This window comes from Mytilus edulis, chromosome 7, assembly GCF_963676685.1.
Source record: "Mytilus edulis chromosome 7, xbMytEdul2.2, whole genome shotgun sequence".
NCBI lineage: Eukaryota > Metazoa > Mollusca > Bivalvia > Mytilida > Mytilidae > Mytilus > Mytilus edulis.
The window spans coordinates 3,380,191-3,400,279 of NC_092350.1; the positions used below are offsets into that span (position 1 = coordinate 3,380,191).

Genomic DNA, 20,089 nt, shown 5'->3' on the forward strand with positions numbered 1-20,089 from the left:
TTCAATATCATCAAAATGTCGAGATTTGGCATGAATAGTTAATCCTGAAACATCCACACAAATAGAACTTGACAAAACTCGAATGAAGTGAGATGAAATTGACGTTTTGAAATTTGTTCAAACACTGCAAAGCTGAAAAAATCCATTTGAAACATCTGAGCAGCTACCAGGCGTGTCCTCGGGTACTGTTTCTTTTTCTAAATTAATGTGCGACGCGTATGAAAAGGGAAAGTTGGCATCAGACAATTTCATCAGTGAACGGCTTGTTCAAAAGTCAATCGGCATTTTCAAACCAATTTAAAGACACTCATAGCTTACATTTTCAACAAAGTAAATAAAAGGTAAGCAGTTAATAACTGATAAGAACAACAGCACATTGAAAGCAGATCTAAATCTTTTTTGTCGCCTGCTTGTGATAGCCCAGACAAGACAGTTGGATATGCGAGAGGTCCTGAAGTTTAAATTAGGTCCTCTTCCATGGTCTCTTGTAAACGCTGATGGTACACCTGTAAAGGCAAATGAATCTGTCCTTGCTGGTCTTTTAGAAAAGGGCGTTGAATAAATGCAAGCTATTCATGAAAAAGCATGTGGATATTTGATGGCATGGCAGTCATTCAATCAATCACAAGGATACCAAGTTTTTTTTCTGATTTGGCAAATGTTGTTTTTAAAACCATCCTTTCAGTTTAAAAAAGAGCTCCCCGTATTGATTTTGTCACTGATCAGTATCCCACAATATCCATAAAAAAATAAAAACGGGATCGCAGGTCATTGGGAGAGCAAATCATTACAATAATTTCGAGATCATTACAATCGTGTCCTCGGCAATGGAAGAAATGTTTGTCAGTTGGTAGAAACAAAGTTGCTCTTGTTAAATCCTTGTGTCGGAATGGAGTAAACAATCCTATAGATTTTATACACTTGAAGGAATTGATTTATTTGTATCACTGTTGAATCTGAAAAAGTGACAAGTGTAAAATGCACTCAGCTTCTAAGCAAACAGGAAGAAGCCGACAAAAAATGTTTCTTCATGCAAAACACGCAGCTGACAAAGGTTACGATTTCATTGTAATAAAATCAATCTGATGTGGAAGTATTGGGCTGCTATTTTCAGAATTGTATCAGTTCAAATATTATTCTTCTGATAGGTACGTCTTCCAAATGCAGATTATAAAATGTGCAATCAACGCAAAACGCAAAATTGGGGGAGAATGTTTGTAGAGCACTGCCAGGTTTGTACGCCTTTACTGGTTGTGATTTAGTTAGTGCTTTGTCTGGTAAGGGAAAAAGCAAAGCATTCGGCGTTTTGACACGTTCTGTGGAATTTTCAGAAGGTCTGTTCCGTCTTGGTGAAAATTTTGAAGAGGTATGCGAAGAACTGTCAAAAACATTCGAGAGGTTTTTGCGTGCTATATATGGATACGATAATAATAACATCAATGCATTAATATTCAGAATTTTTTGCAATGCAAAAAACATTCATTTGTCATCTACTGCCCCAAACAAAAGATGCAATGTTAAAGCACATCAAACGAGACAACTTTCAGGCAAAGATTAGGAAATCTGCTCTGCAACACTATTCCATCGCCAAACAACCATGCTTGGATTGTTAAGAACGATTTGATCACCATCAATTGGCGAGACCAAACGCCAGCGTAAGATGCTATATTGATACTGATAAGCTATTCATGTATAGCTGGTTGTGCCACTAAAAGATGTTCATGTGTTCGACAAGGTTTATCTGGTACAGATGGCTGCAAATGTACGAGTGATTGTAGCAACAAGAATAATCGAATCGTTGTTATGGTTGACGATGACGACAAAGATGAAGATGATGGTGATGATGATTCGATAGATGGCGTTGACGAAAATGAAGATGATTCTATGGATTGACCTTCTTCATGACCTTAAAATGTGGTTTTCTGTTGTTAAAAGAACTTTAATATAGATCTTAAAACCTTGACAGTTCCTTTATTTTTGTAGTACTATGTGTGTTTTTAAATGACTGTGATGTACATTGCTTATGTTTGTGTTTGTCATTGATTCCATGTTTTTTTTCCTTTTCTAACCTTTGAATTTTGTTCAACTGCCTTTATTTACTTGATGCTCTATGTTTCAATGTAAAAAAATATACATTTTTATCAAGAAAACTAGTATGTATGCTTTGTTTCATTCAAAATCATAAATTTTGGATATTACCCTCCCCCTTTTTTTCTTTGTCCTATACGATTTAAAAAATAAATAAAAACTAACCTCCGTATTAATAAGATATGATTTATTCAATTTAATAAGAGAAATTGTACAGAATACTTGGTTATTTTTTCTTTTTTCTGTATATATGTGTTAAACAAATTTTTTGATATACTCTGAAATAAGACCCCTTTTAACCCCTTTTGGACACTTTTTTCAAAAGTCTAACACCTCTAAAAATATTTTTAAGACATTACTCTTTAGATTTATACCAAAAAATTGCGGTACCCTGGGGTGTAACACAGAACTGAGATTTTACCTTACCGGCTGATGGACTAATACATTAAATATAATCATTAGAATGTATGAGTGAGTTGTAATAAATAATTCGCAGTCAAAAAATCTACACAGTTATGTTTAAAAGTGTCCAGGTTTTCAAAACATTTTATTTCATTTGGTAGTTTATTCCAAAGTATTGATGAACTATATGCGAAAGATTTCTTCATTGAATTTGTGTTCGGTCGTACAACAGCTAAATTATTTAAGTTGCATGTATGTTACAATGTAATGTTGTGTGTTGAAAAGTTATAACAATTTTCCAAGAAAAGTGGAATGCGTTAATGCTTTTGATCATTTAATCATAATAATGACACACGTTTTTTGCAAATCCAGTTTAAAAGGTTTTGTACTCCTAGTTTTGAATATAATTATTTTTTTGTCTGATTTTATATTCAGTGACGCAATCATAAATGTCGAAAAGTTTTCCTTGATTTTTAAATGTCAAATTTGTTCTCCTTATCTTGAATCGTGAGATTGTTCCCTGGACAAGAATTATAACCTGAAGTTGCTTACTTTAACGTATTTTGGTCTCTACTAGAGGTTTATTACATTTGAAAATTTACGTGTAATTCGAATGGTCTATACCTATCCAATGAATAGATTACATTAACTACATTTGGACTTTATTTAACTTATTTTATTTATAACACACCAAACGAATGGATAACAACTGTCATATTCCTGTACAGGAATTTTCGTATGTAGACAATGGTAGATGATACTATTTGTGAAAGATACTTCAAACTCTTGATGTTTTCCCAGACTGTTTTGAATCGATTTTTCATTAAAAAAAAATATTTCCTAATGAATATCTTCTTTAAACGTAAAAGGCGAGGGTAAGATTAATTTGAACATTTTACGATAAAATCTAATGTCGCCAGGCTTCTATAAAAACATAATAGTCATCTGTTTCATCCCCTCTATCCCATAAGGTTTTATTTTAAGTATCTGCATCAAATACTCTATTGAAATTTAAAAATCAAACTATAAAAGGTATATTTAAATTATTTATACAAACTCATTTTAGATTAAGGGGGTTCGCTACTCAGTTTCAAAATAACAAGGATTTCAAATGACTGTTTTAGTTAGGGGGAATCTAAATAGAGAAACTAAAATAGCTGGGAAAAAAATATAAGTCAGTGTGCTTGTTTTTTAGATAAAATCCATTGAAAATTTGAAAATTTGACGGGAAAATTTAAAAATTTGGCGGGAAACAAATGTCTCTAAATTTTCACTCATTTCACATTGGCCACTATCTTTTTCAAAACAACAATGAAAAAATTACAAGGATTTTATAAGATTTTCAAAAATGGCCTATTACAATATATGGAATGTAAATATGAAGAGAAAAAGGGGGGTTAATTGGCAAAAAATTAAGAGGCACTTTAATGGATAAAACCAGAGGAATTCGAAAATCTGACAAAATGTAAAAAACATGAGTAGCAAACCTCCTTAAGAACTGAAAATTAGACTGCATTTGATAGGCCAATTGATGTTGTTTTTCTTTATTGTTCCAAGAAAATAAGGCCTGTGACTTGATACTTTGAAAGTACTGGTCATAGTAATTCTCACATCAACGTTTGATAAGTGTTCTCGTTTAAAGTTTCCTCAATAAGAAAAATTAAGTTTCCTCTATACGACTCATTTTGAATAAAGTTGAATTTGTAAAGTTAATGAAATTTGAAATTTCATTGACTCAAAAGAGTTTTACAGAAATTTAAGAAACATGTATCTTCGAACTTGTAGACAACCCAGCTTCATTAAATAACATTTTGTATATGTTTATCACTTACAGATTCATCATGTTTAGCATTGTGGGTAAGCAAACTATGCAAGCTCAATATCTATACTATTTTATGTGTAGTAAAAAATTAATCAGCATGCCTCTGTGTCCTAAAGGTACGACGCATAGTCGCATTTGTCATCCCTTCTTATGATTATTCAGTATGGGTTATTTTTGGAGAAAACCGGGGAAAACAGGCGTCCGGATAGTTTTTCCCTCATCAGATCGACTTTTAAGTCATAGACGACCATAGATAAGACTTCCGGTTTTAATCTTTAAAACATAATTTTAATAATTACCCGCGGTCGGGACAATTATTTTCGTGTTATTCTGCATCTTTACTTTTGATTATACTCCTATAATATATAAAGAATCTCTATATAATTTAGCAGTGATCGCCGTGGAGAAAAAACCTTGGAATTGATAATTAATTGCAAATACACTTTATTGATAATATACGTATGTTCATAGCATGTACAGAAACGCGAAAATCATGGAATTTAACAGAACGCAAAACAAAACGGACTTTTGAAAAAAGGGAGAAGGTTTTAATTATTGTCCTGTCTTCAAGTTCCTATGACTTTTGATACCTTTTCCGAAATTCTCCAGACAAAAAATCTTTTACCAAAATTCTTTAACAGTTTACATACTTTCAACCAAACTCTAAATGCCAGTGATTTCGCGGGTGTGTCCTGGTTAACAATTACTTATGCATTTTCCGAACCATCAACTCCATTGACCTTATCTACCAACAAAACTACCAGGACCTCCGCAATACCATCCCTGTCATTCAGCTTATACACAAATACTACCTCTAGCTGTTCATGAAATGTATTTACCACGAAACCATCAATATGTAAAACCAACCTCATTTACAGACAGGCACCTGTATATTACAGATCAACTATCTCATCTCAGCAGCCACGCCACCCAACACATGTCAATCAAAATACGTATACGGGACATTCAAATTAACCCAATGTAACAACAGAACTACCCTATGGTTATCAACAAACAGTGTCTATAAACAATCAATACTAGTACCCAAGTTCTCATGACCAGAGTCATAATATACCAACAAAATCAAACTCCTCTGAAACAACCAGAGTTAACATGCATACTACAAAAATGAACCAGCATATGAATACAACTCTATCACATCAAAGGATGAAGAAATTAAAGAAAGAAAAAAAACAGCAACACAGCGATATCCAACAAATGAAAAGAATTGATAGAAGCTAAGTCAAATGTCTATCCCGACCTACACAATTGCATCAGGTTCTATCATATGACAAGGAAAACAAAAATTTAAATCCAATCTCAACAACAAGCCAGGAGCAAAATGTAGTATCGACTCCTAACATAGAACAAGAACCTCACAAATAGCCCTGTACTAAGTACTCCTTTCCGCAAAGATAGAGAAAATTTCTGGATAAGGGAGTTAGGGACTGCAATGCCATATGGTTGCAATGACAATATTAAAAGAGTAGGAAATTTGTCAAGTCCTGCCTGCAGTGATATTAATGTAATGAGTTTATTTAATACTACCTTACGACAACAACGTAGTCATGGGCAAAAACATTACCATCGGCCTAATGTAAAAAAGTCTTCCAAATCTAGATCACTCTCTGGGAGCTTTGATGACATTCTTTCACATCTTTATCATCCACTAGGGTTACATTACATCAGAACTATTCTCTTTTCACTGCCAGTTAATTTTCTAAAACGTTTGAGAGATTATGCACTTGACAAAGGAGGCACCAATACATTTTCTGCAATATACAGACTAGTCAGTATTATTTGTGATGTAGCCCTTTTCCGTCTTTTCAAACCAGTAAGATCGGAACCTTTACATGAGGAAAAGAGGAAATTCCTTACTGTTGATTTTGCCAATAGAGGAATTGATGCAATCAATATCAGCAACGTTCTACATCACAAGGAGGTAACATCTAAAATTCCTATTTATTTTCAAAATCAATCTGTTCCTATTGTATCCTACAGTTACACCAAAACCATTGCACCTAAAATATTTGACTATAAACAAGCATTGCAGGACCTTGACTTAGAACAATACTTAAAAAGCCCTCCGACATGAGACTGTTCCCACTCACCTTATAATTACAGCCCCTCTGGTCATGTTATAACTGGAGATCTAAACATAATTCAACATGAAAATCTCCGAAAGGTGATTTCTCATGGTCCTAAGTTTAGAGAACCCCAACTCATCAATTGGAACCATAACTTCAAAATTATTATGGATTCCATTGAGGACTACGCCAGAGCATGGGCTAAGCGAGAAGAAGTTGAACTGGACACTTTGTCAGAATGGGTTAAAACTATCAGGTCTCTGATAAAACGTCGCATTCACAAGTTGAAAAACTGTGTGAACGATCGACCAAAGTCCATTTCCAGAGACAAAGAGGCCATGAAATGTCTATCATCTCTTCATGATATGTATGTTGTTGTTCCTGCGGACAAAGCTTCAAATAATATTGTCTTTGTATGTAAATCGTATTACTACGAATGTCTTATAAAAAAATTAGGAATAAATGAGCACTCAGGTAATCCCACATACAAAAACATATCATTAGACAAGGATGAGATTTTGGCGAATCATAAGTCCTTCATGGCTTCTATGAACATTGCATTGAACAACAAATCGGAGGACTTACCTTGTTTGTATTGGATACCAAAGCTTCATAAAATTCCGTACAAACAACGGTATATTGCTGGCTCATCTTCATGTTCCACTAAACAATTGTCCATTAGATTGACTAAAATTTTATCCGCAGTGAAAGAGGGTCTTCAGAAATACTGTGAAACTGTTTACTCGCGTAGTGGTATTAACCATATGTGGATTCTTAAAAATTCTAAAGAACTTCTAGACAATTTTAAATCTCGGTCTATTTCTGAAATTAGTTATATCAAACTTTTGATTTTTCAACCCTGTATACCACCATTCCCCATGTGAAATTGAAAAATCGCCTAAAAGAAATAATCCATAATGCCTTTCAACATATAAATGGTAGCATACGCTATAAATTTATTACTTTGGGATTTCATAAGGCATATTTCGTTAATAGTGACAAACAAAAAGGTAAAACATGCTACACAAAAGAACAAGTGGTCAGTATGCTGGAGTTTCTTATCGACAACATATTTGTTGATTTTGGAGGTAGACTTTTTCAACAAATTGTCGGCATTCCTATGGGAACAAACTGCGCGCCTCTCCTTGCTGACCTCTTCTTGTTTTCATATGAATCGGAGTTCCTTCAGACACTTGTCAAAAACAAGAAGATTAAAGAAGCCAGGTTATTTAATTTCACTTTCAGATATATTGATGATGTTCTTTCCATTAACAATCCGAACTTTTCTGATTGGGTTCCATTAATATATCAACCAGAACTAGAAATTAAAGAGACAACAGACACGGCTTAATCCGCCTCATTTTTAGACTTATATCTCGAATGTGACATGCACAGTCATCTTAGTACCAGAATCTATGACAAACGAGACGATTTTGATTTTGAAATTATCAATTTCCCTTACCTTAGTCGCAATATACCAACTTCACCTGCATATGGAATATACATTTCCCAACTTATTCGGTATTCAAGAGCTTGCAGCTCCTACTCAGACTTTGATAAACGTCACCAGTGTCTGAGCAGAAAGTTGATGAACCAGGGGTATGTCAAAGAACGTCTCGTCCTTTTTCTAAAAAAAAGTTCATCGGAAGGTACCCAGAACTTGTTGAAAAATATTCCGTATCAACTTCACAAATAATACACGATGGTCTTGAAGTATAGATTTTGCGTACTGACGTTGTTTATCATCTTAATAACGTGTTATATTATTCTTTTATTTGTCTTTATTAATATTACTTTTACTGTTAAGTCTGTTTTTTGAGATATCCTTTTGACGTAACTCTGTGCTTATGTATCCCATCATACTTTGAACGACAAAATTATTTTATGATGTGACTCTGTACCTATGTATCTTGTCATACCTTGAATGACAAAATTATTTTATTTATTAATATTACTTTTACTGCTAACCTACTTTTTTTGTTATATACATTTGACGTGACTCTGTACTTATGTATCCCGTCATATTTTGAACCACACTATTATTTTATTTATTATTATTAACTGTTAAGTCAGTTTCTTCTTCCGTTAATACCCATATATCAAAACCACATATTATTCTCATAATAATAATAACAAGAAATAGTAAAGTGCAATACCACACGACAGAGCCGATGGCTGGTAACAGGTTTAATTACCATTTAATAATAATATATCTCATGTACATAATATAAACATCTTTATAGTGTCCTCGTATAAATATGTAAATAGTTCATTCAGTGAACCCACACATGTAAAGCAAAATAATCTCTTAATGCATGATACAAAATCTATGAAAACCGTAGTATTAAAAAATAAACGTGACCGATCGAGTGGACCCTGTCGTGCCGAATGATTTAACCGCCAAATCAGATGAAACACATAACCTAAAAACGCCACCTATGGGCAGACAATTCAGAAGAAAATAATTTCATACTAATTCATAAATTCAAACGATTGAAATTATATTTCTTCTTCCGTTAATACCCATATATCAAAACCACATATTATTCTCATAATAATAATAACAAGAAATAGTAAAGTGCAATACCACACGACAGAGCCGATGGCCGAAACACAAAGAACGGGAAAATTTTAAGAAAGTTTTATATCATGCAATAAAAGAATTCAAAATTCAAGCAATAAATCTATAACCCTAACTTTTTGGAGACTTTAAGCAAATCTTCTAAGGAGTCCTTAACATAACCATCTTTGGCCGTTTCAGAACGCCATCTACCGTGCCTCTTAAAAAGGCGGTCTGGTAAACCCAAATTAGCACAAACACTAGCACCCCCAGACCTCAAACTGTGCAATCCATATCGCTTTATGTTATGAACAAAAGGCTTGAAAGCCTCAATAAAGAGCTCACGCATCCTTGAATACGACAAAGGGGTATTTCCTTTACGCAAAACATAGGCATCTTTACACTTTGTTAGATTTCGAAAAATAAACTCATCAGAATCACATGAAATATCAGCCCACTGCAAATATAATTCCATGTTTTTAACGGGACACTTATTTGAATGTGTACGAGCGATTAATACTGAATTTCCATCTCTATATACATCTGTTTTACTATGTTGTATTAGAATTGACATATAACACTCTAAAATAACTACATCACTTCTAATATTAAGCATCTCAGAAACTCTTAAAAAACCAGCAAATGCAGTGAAACACGCACAAATTATACGTTGATTATACAAGTTACCAAAAGAAAACATGGCATCATACATTTTATGCAGCAATTCTACTGAAATAGGTTCCTTTTTATTCGTAGGAGTAGCCGAACTGCGTTTCGCACCTTCTAACACATTAATAACTAAAGACGAATCAGTCGGTGAACATAAAGATCCAATTAGTGAATGTATCCACTTTAAAGAATAAAAAGCCTGAACAACTGGACTAACAGTATTGCTCGACTGTGTCAGAGAAGCTAAATATATAGCTACGTGAAAAGCTTTAGCTGGTAGAATATCACAATTTTCAATTCCGTTCAATATAGCCCATTTTTTCCATCGTAAAAAACTTTGATAATATCCTTTTGTTGTAGATGCTGCTCGAGATTCCGAAAGTAATTCTGGAAGTAAATTCACTTTACTAAGTAAAGAGACAGGTAGATTCTGCAATTCTCCAGCGAAAGCCTGCAAAAATATATGTGTAATTGAAGGAAACATTAATAATGAAAATCATTTAAAATCATTACAATCATATTAATACTACAATCTAAATGTCACTGTAATATTCGCCACTGTCAACACAAACACACAAGAAATCCATGTTAAATAACATTCTACAAGAAAAGATCAAGAGAGATCTATAATACATGCTCACATCAAAATGAGCTAACTGGATGAAAAATCCATCCGTAATGCTAACATGCGAAAAGTTAAATCAACATTGCCAAATATGGCCTTCTTACTCTTACCAGCTATATAAGCATTTTTGTAAGTAGGAAGATCTATAAAATTTATCACCTCAGAAATAAACCCATCACCAAAAGGACAAAGCATTGGTCAAAAACTGGCAGAGGGCCAGTAAGGTAAAATTAAAGTACCAACAGCTTTACACTGCCGCATATACATCAATACACGTGGGATCAAAGAAACAGGTGGAACAAATAACCTGTTGATCCCTCGCCAATCAACCGTGAACGCATCAACACCTGATGAATTCACATTCCAAAATCTGGATTAAAAAACGTGTAATTTAAAATTGTCGTCAGAGGCAAACCAATCAACCTCGTGAGGTCCCCAAAGGGATTCAACTATCTGAAATACAAATTCAGAAATAGCCCAATCATCTGAATCAATAATTCTACTTAGATAATCAGCTCTCTCGTTCTCAGTACGTGGGATCCATACCATATCTATATTAACATTGTGTTTAATACATGTGCTAAAAATGTCTAACGCTAACTTTTGCAGAACTGATTTAGTGCTCCCTTTACTAACAATGCTAACAACATTTTGATTGTCAGTAAACCATTTTACATTCTTGCCATTTAAAAAGTTTATAAGCGACAAAAATACATTTTTCACCGCAGTCAACTCCTTCCATGTAGAACTAGTAGAAACTTCAGATTCTAACCACGTACCATGAACAATATTATATGGGTTTTCCACGATATAACCACCCTAACCCGTATTACTTGCATCACTATATACAATAGTCTGCCAAGATACATCAGTCTTAAAAGGTTTAACATTGGCTTCATGTAAATTAAACCTCCAAAAATTAATTTGATCAATACTGTCTACAGATAAATGTATATAACTGTTCCATGAATGAACACTATTAATGTCAATAGACAAATGTTTAGTCATTAAATATACTATATTGCCTATAACGGGAGACGTAGATATAATCTGTCCTACCAAGGAAGCTACCTTCCTTACAAATACTTTACCACTTTTGGTGAAACACATATCAATATCTGAAATGGTACTCATAATCTTATCAATACGATTGTCAGGGATAGTAAAAATGCCTTTATCTGTATCAATATGAGTGCCTAAAAAAGTTAGATTTTTAGTAGGTGTCCACATAGACTTTTCGGCTTTAGGTACAAACCCGCTACTAATTATGTCTTGTTTAACCTGTATAGACATTTGAGTACACAATTCCTTATCATCATGTACACCAAGCCCATCGTCCAAGTACATAATAATCTGCTTGCCTTCTCCTCTCCACTTTTAATAAGTGGTCTAGTTAGTTTGGTAAATATGTAACAAGCCGTACTGAGACCAAACGGTAATACTAGAAATTTGAAATATTTTTTAACACCGTTTAATTCCCATGCAAAACCTAGATATTTAGTGTGAGGCGGGAAGATATCGACGTGATGATATGCAGAATGAACATCATACTTAAAAATATATGAATGTGCATTAATATAATGTTTTGCAATACGCATATCTTCAAATTTTACACTCTGCTTCCATAAATGTCTGTTAATTTCTCTCAAATCTAAAATTAACCGTTTTTTGTTGTTTGACTGAACAGCAACAGTTAAAGGATTCACAACAAATGGAATATCTAATGTCTCCACAATTAAACCTCTAGCTAATAAATCGTTAATAGCCGATTTTACAAAATCTGCATTATTCAAAGCTGATACATTATTAGATAAACAAGTCAATATAGGATTGGAATAGAAAGGTAAAATATAACCATGTCTAATAGTATCTTTAAAAAATTTAGGAGCACCAATATCTATCCAAAATTGAATGTTTTTTCTAAGTCTACCTTTCACAATTATATCAGATTGACCTAGTTCGTATTCAAAATAATTATTGGTCAAATTGCCATCAATATGATTATCTACTCCATTGTCATGTGAAAGTTCAAAATAATTAAAATACTCATCTTTTAAAAATTCACTGGGGCCTGATTTGGGTTGCTGGTTCACTGCTGTTGACATATGGACAGCTGGACCTGTAGTGTGCGTAGGACCCACAAGAGTAGCATTGTCCCCTCTGCATCTTTCCAGCGTTGAAACCTTGCTGAAGGGGAATTCCATTGAACCAAGGTTGCTGAGGCCCACGAAAGGGCTGCGGAACAAAGTTGGGAGCCTGTCCTAATAGAGACTGGTTACTAGCCTTAGTTTTCGAACCATAACCTCTAACCTGCTTAGACTTCCATTTCTTCTTGCGGACAGCTCTATTGTCAGCTCGGATAATCTTTGCTTCATCCTCGGAGTCGGATGCAATAGGATTAGCATCATATTGCCTAGCGGTATCCCAACCTCCCTCGGAAGTGTCAGCAATTTTGATAAGCTTGTTACGATGCTTGATCTTATCCACGGTAGCTGATAACAAATCTCGTGCGTAATCTACCTTCCCATTGTCTATAGCCCACAAAGTCTGAACAAGATCCTCGAGATTTTCAGTATTGAAGTCAAATTGGATCTTATTACCTTCGTATTTCCATTTATAAGAAGCGTCTGTTTTAAGTTTCTTGACCTGGGATTTCATTAACTGATTGGCCCCCTGCAACTCTTCTCTTAATCCACCAATTTTCTCCGTAACTTTGGCGTCAATAATTGCCTCGATATCTTTACTCTGTTGGTTTACAGCTGTTAAAACAGTTCTCAACGAAATATCTGGCTCACCTTCACTATCCATGATTAAATTCTAATGTACTTAAATCGACAAAACACAACTAGAACAATAAACGTGACCGATCGAATGGACCCTGTCGTGCCGAATGATTTAACCGCCAAATCAGATGAAACACATAACCTAAAAACGCCACCTATGGGCAGACAATTCAGAAGAAAATAATTTCATACTAATTCATAAATTCAAACGATTGAAATTATATTTTTCTTATATCTATTTTGCGTGACTGTATTTATGCATCCCGTCATACTTTGGACGACAAAATTGTTTCATGTCTACCTGTGCGAATTTCAAACGCGCAATTTTACACCAGTACTCAAAACCCTCCTTCCTTGATGGGTGCATTTTACATAGACAAATAAAATCGTATAATATAATCAAACTGAGGATGTTAATTTGATGTATGCCTTTTTGTGCTTCTTTGTTACATTTGTTGTTTTTATAGTGATTAAGATGATACCACAATGTTGACTGCTGTACCCCTATTTTTGACATTTTTAGCTATTGTGTCTGTTTGTTTTGTTCACGCATCGGTGACAATATAATGGAATTTGATACGACTGTCATACAAGTGAGAGGTTTAGCTAGCTATAAAACCATGTTCAATCCACCATTTTCTACATTTGAAAATGCCTGTACCAAGTCAGGAATATGACAGTTCTTGTCCATTCGTTTTTGATGCGTTTTGTTATTTGATTATGCCATGTGATTATGGACTTTCCGAATTGATTTTCCTCTGAGTTCAGTATTTTTGTGATTTTACTTTTTATACAACGCTAAAATCCATCAAGAACCAGACAGAGCATTACTCAACCTAGAAAATCAGTCGTCTCTCACACGTGACAGTAGCATCACGTAATATTGCAGGGGTCAAATCAAACAGTAAATATCTTAACGACCTATAGCTATATAAAAAGTGTGATATGCCTTCAGGAACATTGAATCTACAGCTTCCACCAACATGAACTAGACCAATATCTACCGAATAAACACTCAATTGCTCGTAGTGTTGACTCTGTTGGCCACATTGCATCTACCTAAGAGGAAAAAGGGGGGTCAGAAATTCAGAAATTCAGGTTAACCCATCAATGACGAAATTTTGCCAACGTATACATAGAAATCGTGGACAATCCAAAACCTCAGCAACCTCCATAATAAAAGGACCCGATTGTCATATGTGTGATATAAAAAAAAAACAGCGAAGCGCTTTCACAGTATATGGAAGACCTTGGTGTACCAAAAGATAACAGTTACGAAAATACATTTCTAGATTTAAGAACTAACACCATTGATCTCGTATATTAAAACCTAAACAATGAATTAGAACCACTATCAGAAATTGAAATTTTTGAAGCATAAGGAAAAGTTAACACAGGCAAAGCTATGGATGAATTTGGTACCTCAGCAGAACATCTCAAAACTGCTAGAAATATTCTTTCGTCAATAGGCACCTCCTTCTTTACTTAAATCGTAACTACAAAACAAATGCCACTTTTCTTCAAAATTGGAATTACCAAACCAATTTATTCAAACAGACATGTAATTTTGTTTGAAAGAAGATCTCTCTATGCTTATAGCTGCCGTTTTCGTATCAGAATGTAAAGTAGAATCCATACACGTAACTTTAAAACCCTTATATATGATGGTGGTAGACAGCCAAACTGCATTTGACGTAGTTCCGCACATCATTCTTCTAGATAAGCTGTATGAATAAGGCATACATCAATAACTTTGACCAATTGTCAAAGATCTAAAAACAGACATGTCCTCAAAAATACATAGTCAAAGATTTAAATACAGACATGTCCTCAAAAATAAATTGGAAAGGTTAAATTAATGTCACATTTCCAGTAAAACAGGGAGTTCGACAAACTTCTTTGTCATTTAGTAATCACAGAAGTGACATATGGATGTTAATTTCCTTGTCATTTGGTCACATAGACGTGATATATAGCTGTTAATTTTCTTGTCATTTGACCATCAAAGACGTGACATAAAGCTGTTAATTTCCTTGTCATTTGACCATCAAAGACGTGACATATAGCTGTTAATTTCCTTGTCATTTGGTCACAACGACATGACATATAGGTGTTAACTTCTTTGTAATTTGACCATCAAAGACGTGACATATAGCTGTTAATTTCTTTGTCATTTTGTCACAAAGATATGACATATAGCTGTTAACTTCTTTGTCATTTGGTCACAGAGACATGACATATAGCTGTTAACTTCCTTGTCATTTGGTCACAAAGACGTGCCATATAGCTGTTAATTTCCTACTCATTTGGTCACGGAGACGTGACATATAGTTGTTAATTTTCTTGTCATTTGACCATCAAAGACGCGACATATAGCTGTTAATTTGGTTGTCATTTGACCATTTAAGATGTGACATATAGCTGTTAATTTCCTTGTCATTTGACCCTCAAGGACATGACATATAGGTGTCAATTTCCTTGTCATTTGACTAACAAAGACGTGACATATAGATGTTAACCTCTTTTAAGTTTGATCAAAAAGACGTGACATGTAGCTGTTAACTTCTTCGTCATTTGGTCGTGAAGACGTGAAATATAGCTGTTAACGTTTTTGTCATGTGACTACCAAAGACGTGACATATAACTGTTAACTTCCTTGTCATTTGACCACCAAAGACGTGACATATATATGTTAACTTCTTCGTAAGTTGACCGACCAAGACGTTAACTTCTTTATCATTTGACCATCAGAAACGTGACATATAGGTGTTAATTTCTTTGTCATTTGGTCACAAAGACGTGACATATAGCTGTTAATTTCTTTGTAGTTTGGTTACAAACACATGACATATAGCTGTTAACTTCTTTGTGTTTTGACAATCAAAAGCATGACATATTGCTGTTAATTTCGTGGTAATCAGACCACCAAATACGTGATATATAGTTGTTAACTTCGTTGTGATTTGATAACCAAAGACTTGACATATAGATGTTAACTTCCTTGTCATTTGATAAAAAGAAGCGACATATAATTGTTAAATTCTTTGTCATATGGTAACAAAGACGTGGCATATAGATGTTAATTTCCTTGTCATTTGACCATCAAAGACGTGACATATAGATGTTAATTTTCTTGTCATTTGACCATCAAAGACGTGACATATAGGTGTAAATTTCTTTGTGATTTGACCAACAACGACATGAAATACACATGTAATTTCTTTGTGATTTGACCATCAAAGACGTGACATATAGCTGTTAACTTCTTTGTCATTTGACCATGAAAAGACGTGACATATAGGTGAAAATGTCCTTGTAATTTGGTCACAAAGACGTGACATATAGCTTTAAACTTCTTTGTGTTTTGACCATCAAAAGACGATATATATAGCTGTTAACTTCCTTGTCATTTGACCATCAAAGACGTGACATTTAGCTGTTAATTTCCTTGTCATTTGACCATCAAAGACGCGACATATAGCTGTTAATTTTCTTGTCATTTGGTAAAAAAAGACGTGACATATAGCTGTTAACTTCTATATCATTTGACCATCAATCAATGGTTCACCAGAGGCACACACCATACTCCTATAACATGTTCTCTGAGCGCTATTTCATTATTCAATCAAGGGTTCACCGGAGGTACACACCATACTCCTATACTATATACATGATCTCTGGGTGCTATTTTAATTTTCGGTTTGTTATCTGATATTTTTTTACAGATCTAAAGGACAGATCTAGTAAAGGTAACACAATGTGGACCAATTTGATAATCTCAGGTGCTCCGGAAAGGTAAGCAGATCCTGCTCCACAAGTGACACCGTCGTGTAGCTCATGTAAGTACAAACCCGGTGAAGAAATGTGTATCTTAATTCGAATTTATTTTATTTTGCCTTAAACTAAAACCAATATTTCAGTTTCAAAGATTGATGGATTTTCAATCATTCTGCATATAAATGAATTCTGTTTATCTTCCATGCATGTACAATCTATAATTGACAAAAGTTGCTAATACTTGCAACATAATGCGGATCTCGATTTTGATCTCCAGTTCCATCCATACCCTAAAAACATGGACTGAGATATTTTTATCCTTTATACCGAGAATGGTATGTAAGCATGATTTTACTGAGAAATACACTTTTAGAATGGAGATATTTTCCTTTAACAAGTCCATCTAAGATTATATATTATTCATCTTTCCTTGGTGTTGTAAGGGAGATAATTGTATTTGAGTTCTTCCACTTTTCTGAAAATTAGATAATTACTAAATCAACCTGGTCAATGATCTTCTATGTACTTCCTTAGAATCGTTTTCTTTAATTCGCAAGTGAAAAAAGTGTAGAACGACCACACGAAATTGGTTTGTTTTGTTTTCTTAGACTATCTTAAACAATGTCTACTCCAAATCAACCACAATCTCTGCTTCAAAGTAAAATACATATATGTTTATCTACTTGGACTGATCCTGTTGGATGTATCAAATAAATAATTGGCTTTTGACTTGCCAGAATTTATGTCCATTTGTGTTTAGATACTTGCTTCATTAGTTCCACTAGATATGCAGGACTATCTTATCTCCTATACATTTCTAGTATTATCATTGGGTAAAAGCAAACAAGTGTAGACTGTATAGTACATTTAAAATGCGGTAAGCGGGTGTGTTTTATTTTGATATTGGGTTAGTAGCAGTGTTACATATTTGTTTTTCGTTCATGTTTTTTTTTACATAAATAAGGCCGTTAGTTTTCTCGTTTGAATTGTTTTACATGGTCTTATCGGGGCCTTTTATAGCTGACTATGCGGTATCGGCTTTGCTCATTGTTGAAGGCCGTACGGTGACCTATAGTTGTTAATGTCTGTGTCATTTTGGTCTTTTGTGGATAGTTGTCTCATTGGCAATCATACCACATCTTCTTTTTTATATTATGTCCGTTTGTAAAAACATTATGACGTTGAAGAAAAATCTGAAACGTTTCACCAAAACAACCGATGAAGAAAATGATGAAACAAGACTAAAAATAAATGCAGAAAACACATTAAATAACAAGGGGTTATTGTTTGCATTTGTTTTTGTATTAACCAATGAAGGTAAGATCTTAATATTCAAGACTTAATCACTTTCATGTGCCACTAGTCTAAATGCCACATGTTATGAAAGTCGTTAAGATAAATTCGTTACACAGTACGCCAATGATCTAACACAATATATATGGGGTCAGTAAATTCCATATGGGATAAGAGCGAAGCTTGGAAGCTCTCACACCATATGGAATTTACTGACTCCATATATATATATTGTATTATCACTAGCACACTGTGTCACTGTGTAACTAATATTATCAGACTCAACATTTCATTAAATGAACTCATCAAAGATACAAGGCTCACAATTTTGACCTCAAAAGACTCATCAGTGACGCTCGAATAAACAAAATTTAAGGCCAAATAACGTACGAAGTTTTAAAGCATTTAGGTCCCAACATTTCAAAGGTTTTGCCAAACTGATGAAATACCTTTCTCATTAAGTGCTTTATTGGCTCTAATTAGATACTCACAACCATCTGATTTGTCCTCGCAGGTATTGTGTTGCTTCATTTATTTATTTAATTGTGGGTAAATGTTTATCTCTTATTGTTTCATGTTCCATTTTGACTATACAATTGTTTCAATTACTTTTGTGACTTTTATTTCTTGTTTATGAGCTATGTTCTCACAGTCTTCAGAACTGTCTACAATCTTAATTTTGAGTCAAACTTTGCATTCTCAACTGCAGATATATATTTATCTACATGTAAAGTCCTGTAGTTGTCTAGCAGTGTTTGGCAGTTTAAATGTATTCTATTATCTTGTTTTTATGAGTTTCTTCGTTATGGAAATTTTTTAAAAAGTGGTATTATTGTCAATGAGACATACCTTGTTATTCAACTGATGTGTGTAATTTGAGAGTTTGTCAAAGCTTTCTTTACCAATTGCCCTGATGTGTCATATATCATAATATGTGGATTTGATAAAATTCTGTTATAAAAGACTAGACTTTGATTGTGAGACATTAGTTAGCGCCTCAGCTAATGCATCCTGCTATAAGGGGACAATTTACTCTTTTTGTGTCTTACCCATATCACTTCAAGTGCCAGAACATTTTATTGAGGCTATGTTTTTTGATTGTCTATTGTTAGCCTTTGGTTTGGCATGACATTCATGCTGGGCTTTATCAACCAGGAATTGATCCATTGTAGAGACACCATTTAACATGTGTTCTTATGGGTTATTTTCTGATGTGATCGACAGGATTCAGTTTCAATTACTTTCAAGACTTTTATTTCTTGTTTATGAGCTATGTTCACACCGTTTAAATATTTGGAGTCTGAAGAACTGTCTACAATTAATTGGTTAACATAATCTGTTGTATGCACATAAAGAACTCGTTATCTGTTTTAGTACTCGGAAGTCTCTGGTTGCAGATACTATAACCCTGACCTTGTATAACACCTGTTGTTATTACTTTGACCCGAGCTTGTATAACACATGTTGTTATTACTTTGACCCGAGCTTGTATAACACCTGTTGTTATATAGAATGTTATTTTGTAGAGGTTAAGTATAATCATATTAATTTACGTTCTTTTGTCCAGTTTTCATCATAACAATGTATGTTGTACTGACTCGCTGATCCATACAAGTCACAGTATAATACAAAAGAGGGACGAAAGATACTAAAGGGACAGTCAAACTCATAAATCGAAAATAAACTGATAACGCCATGGCTAAAAATGAAAAAGACAAACAGACAAACAATAGTACACATGACACAACATAGAAAACTAAAGAATAAACAACATGAACCCCAACTTAAGCTCTGATCAAGAACTATCATCTCTAGCTGTTTAACATGAAAGCTACCATACGGTAGATACATTTCTTTGACCATCCCCTAAAAAAATTAGTTGTTTAGCTTTTGCCCCAGATCGTTCCAATTCATTCGGGAAATGAACTATATAATCTTGAAAGGCTAGTGTTAGTGTTAATTTATTCGAACCATATCATCTTC

General features: G+C 34.0%; 1 protein-coding gene across 1 annotated transcript; it reads right to left on the reverse strand.

Moving 5' to 3' along the window:
- Positions 1-8,618: 8,618 nt before the first annotated feature.
- On the reverse strand, positions 8,619-10,112 carry LOC139482572 (uncharacterized). Its single transcript, XM_071266483.1, has one exon. It carries the CDS (start codon positions 10,110-10,112, stop codon positions 9,084-9,086), a length of 1,029 nt encoding a protein of 342 aa, XP_071122584.1. The 3' UTR covers positions 8,619-9,083.
- Positions 10,113-20,089: the final 9,977 nt, after the last annotated feature.

Coding starts and splice junctions, on each gene's coding strand:
- LOC139482572 (XM_071266483.1), bottom strand. CDS start 10,112: ATGTTTCCTTCAATTACACATATATTTTTGCAGGCTTTCGCTGGAGAA.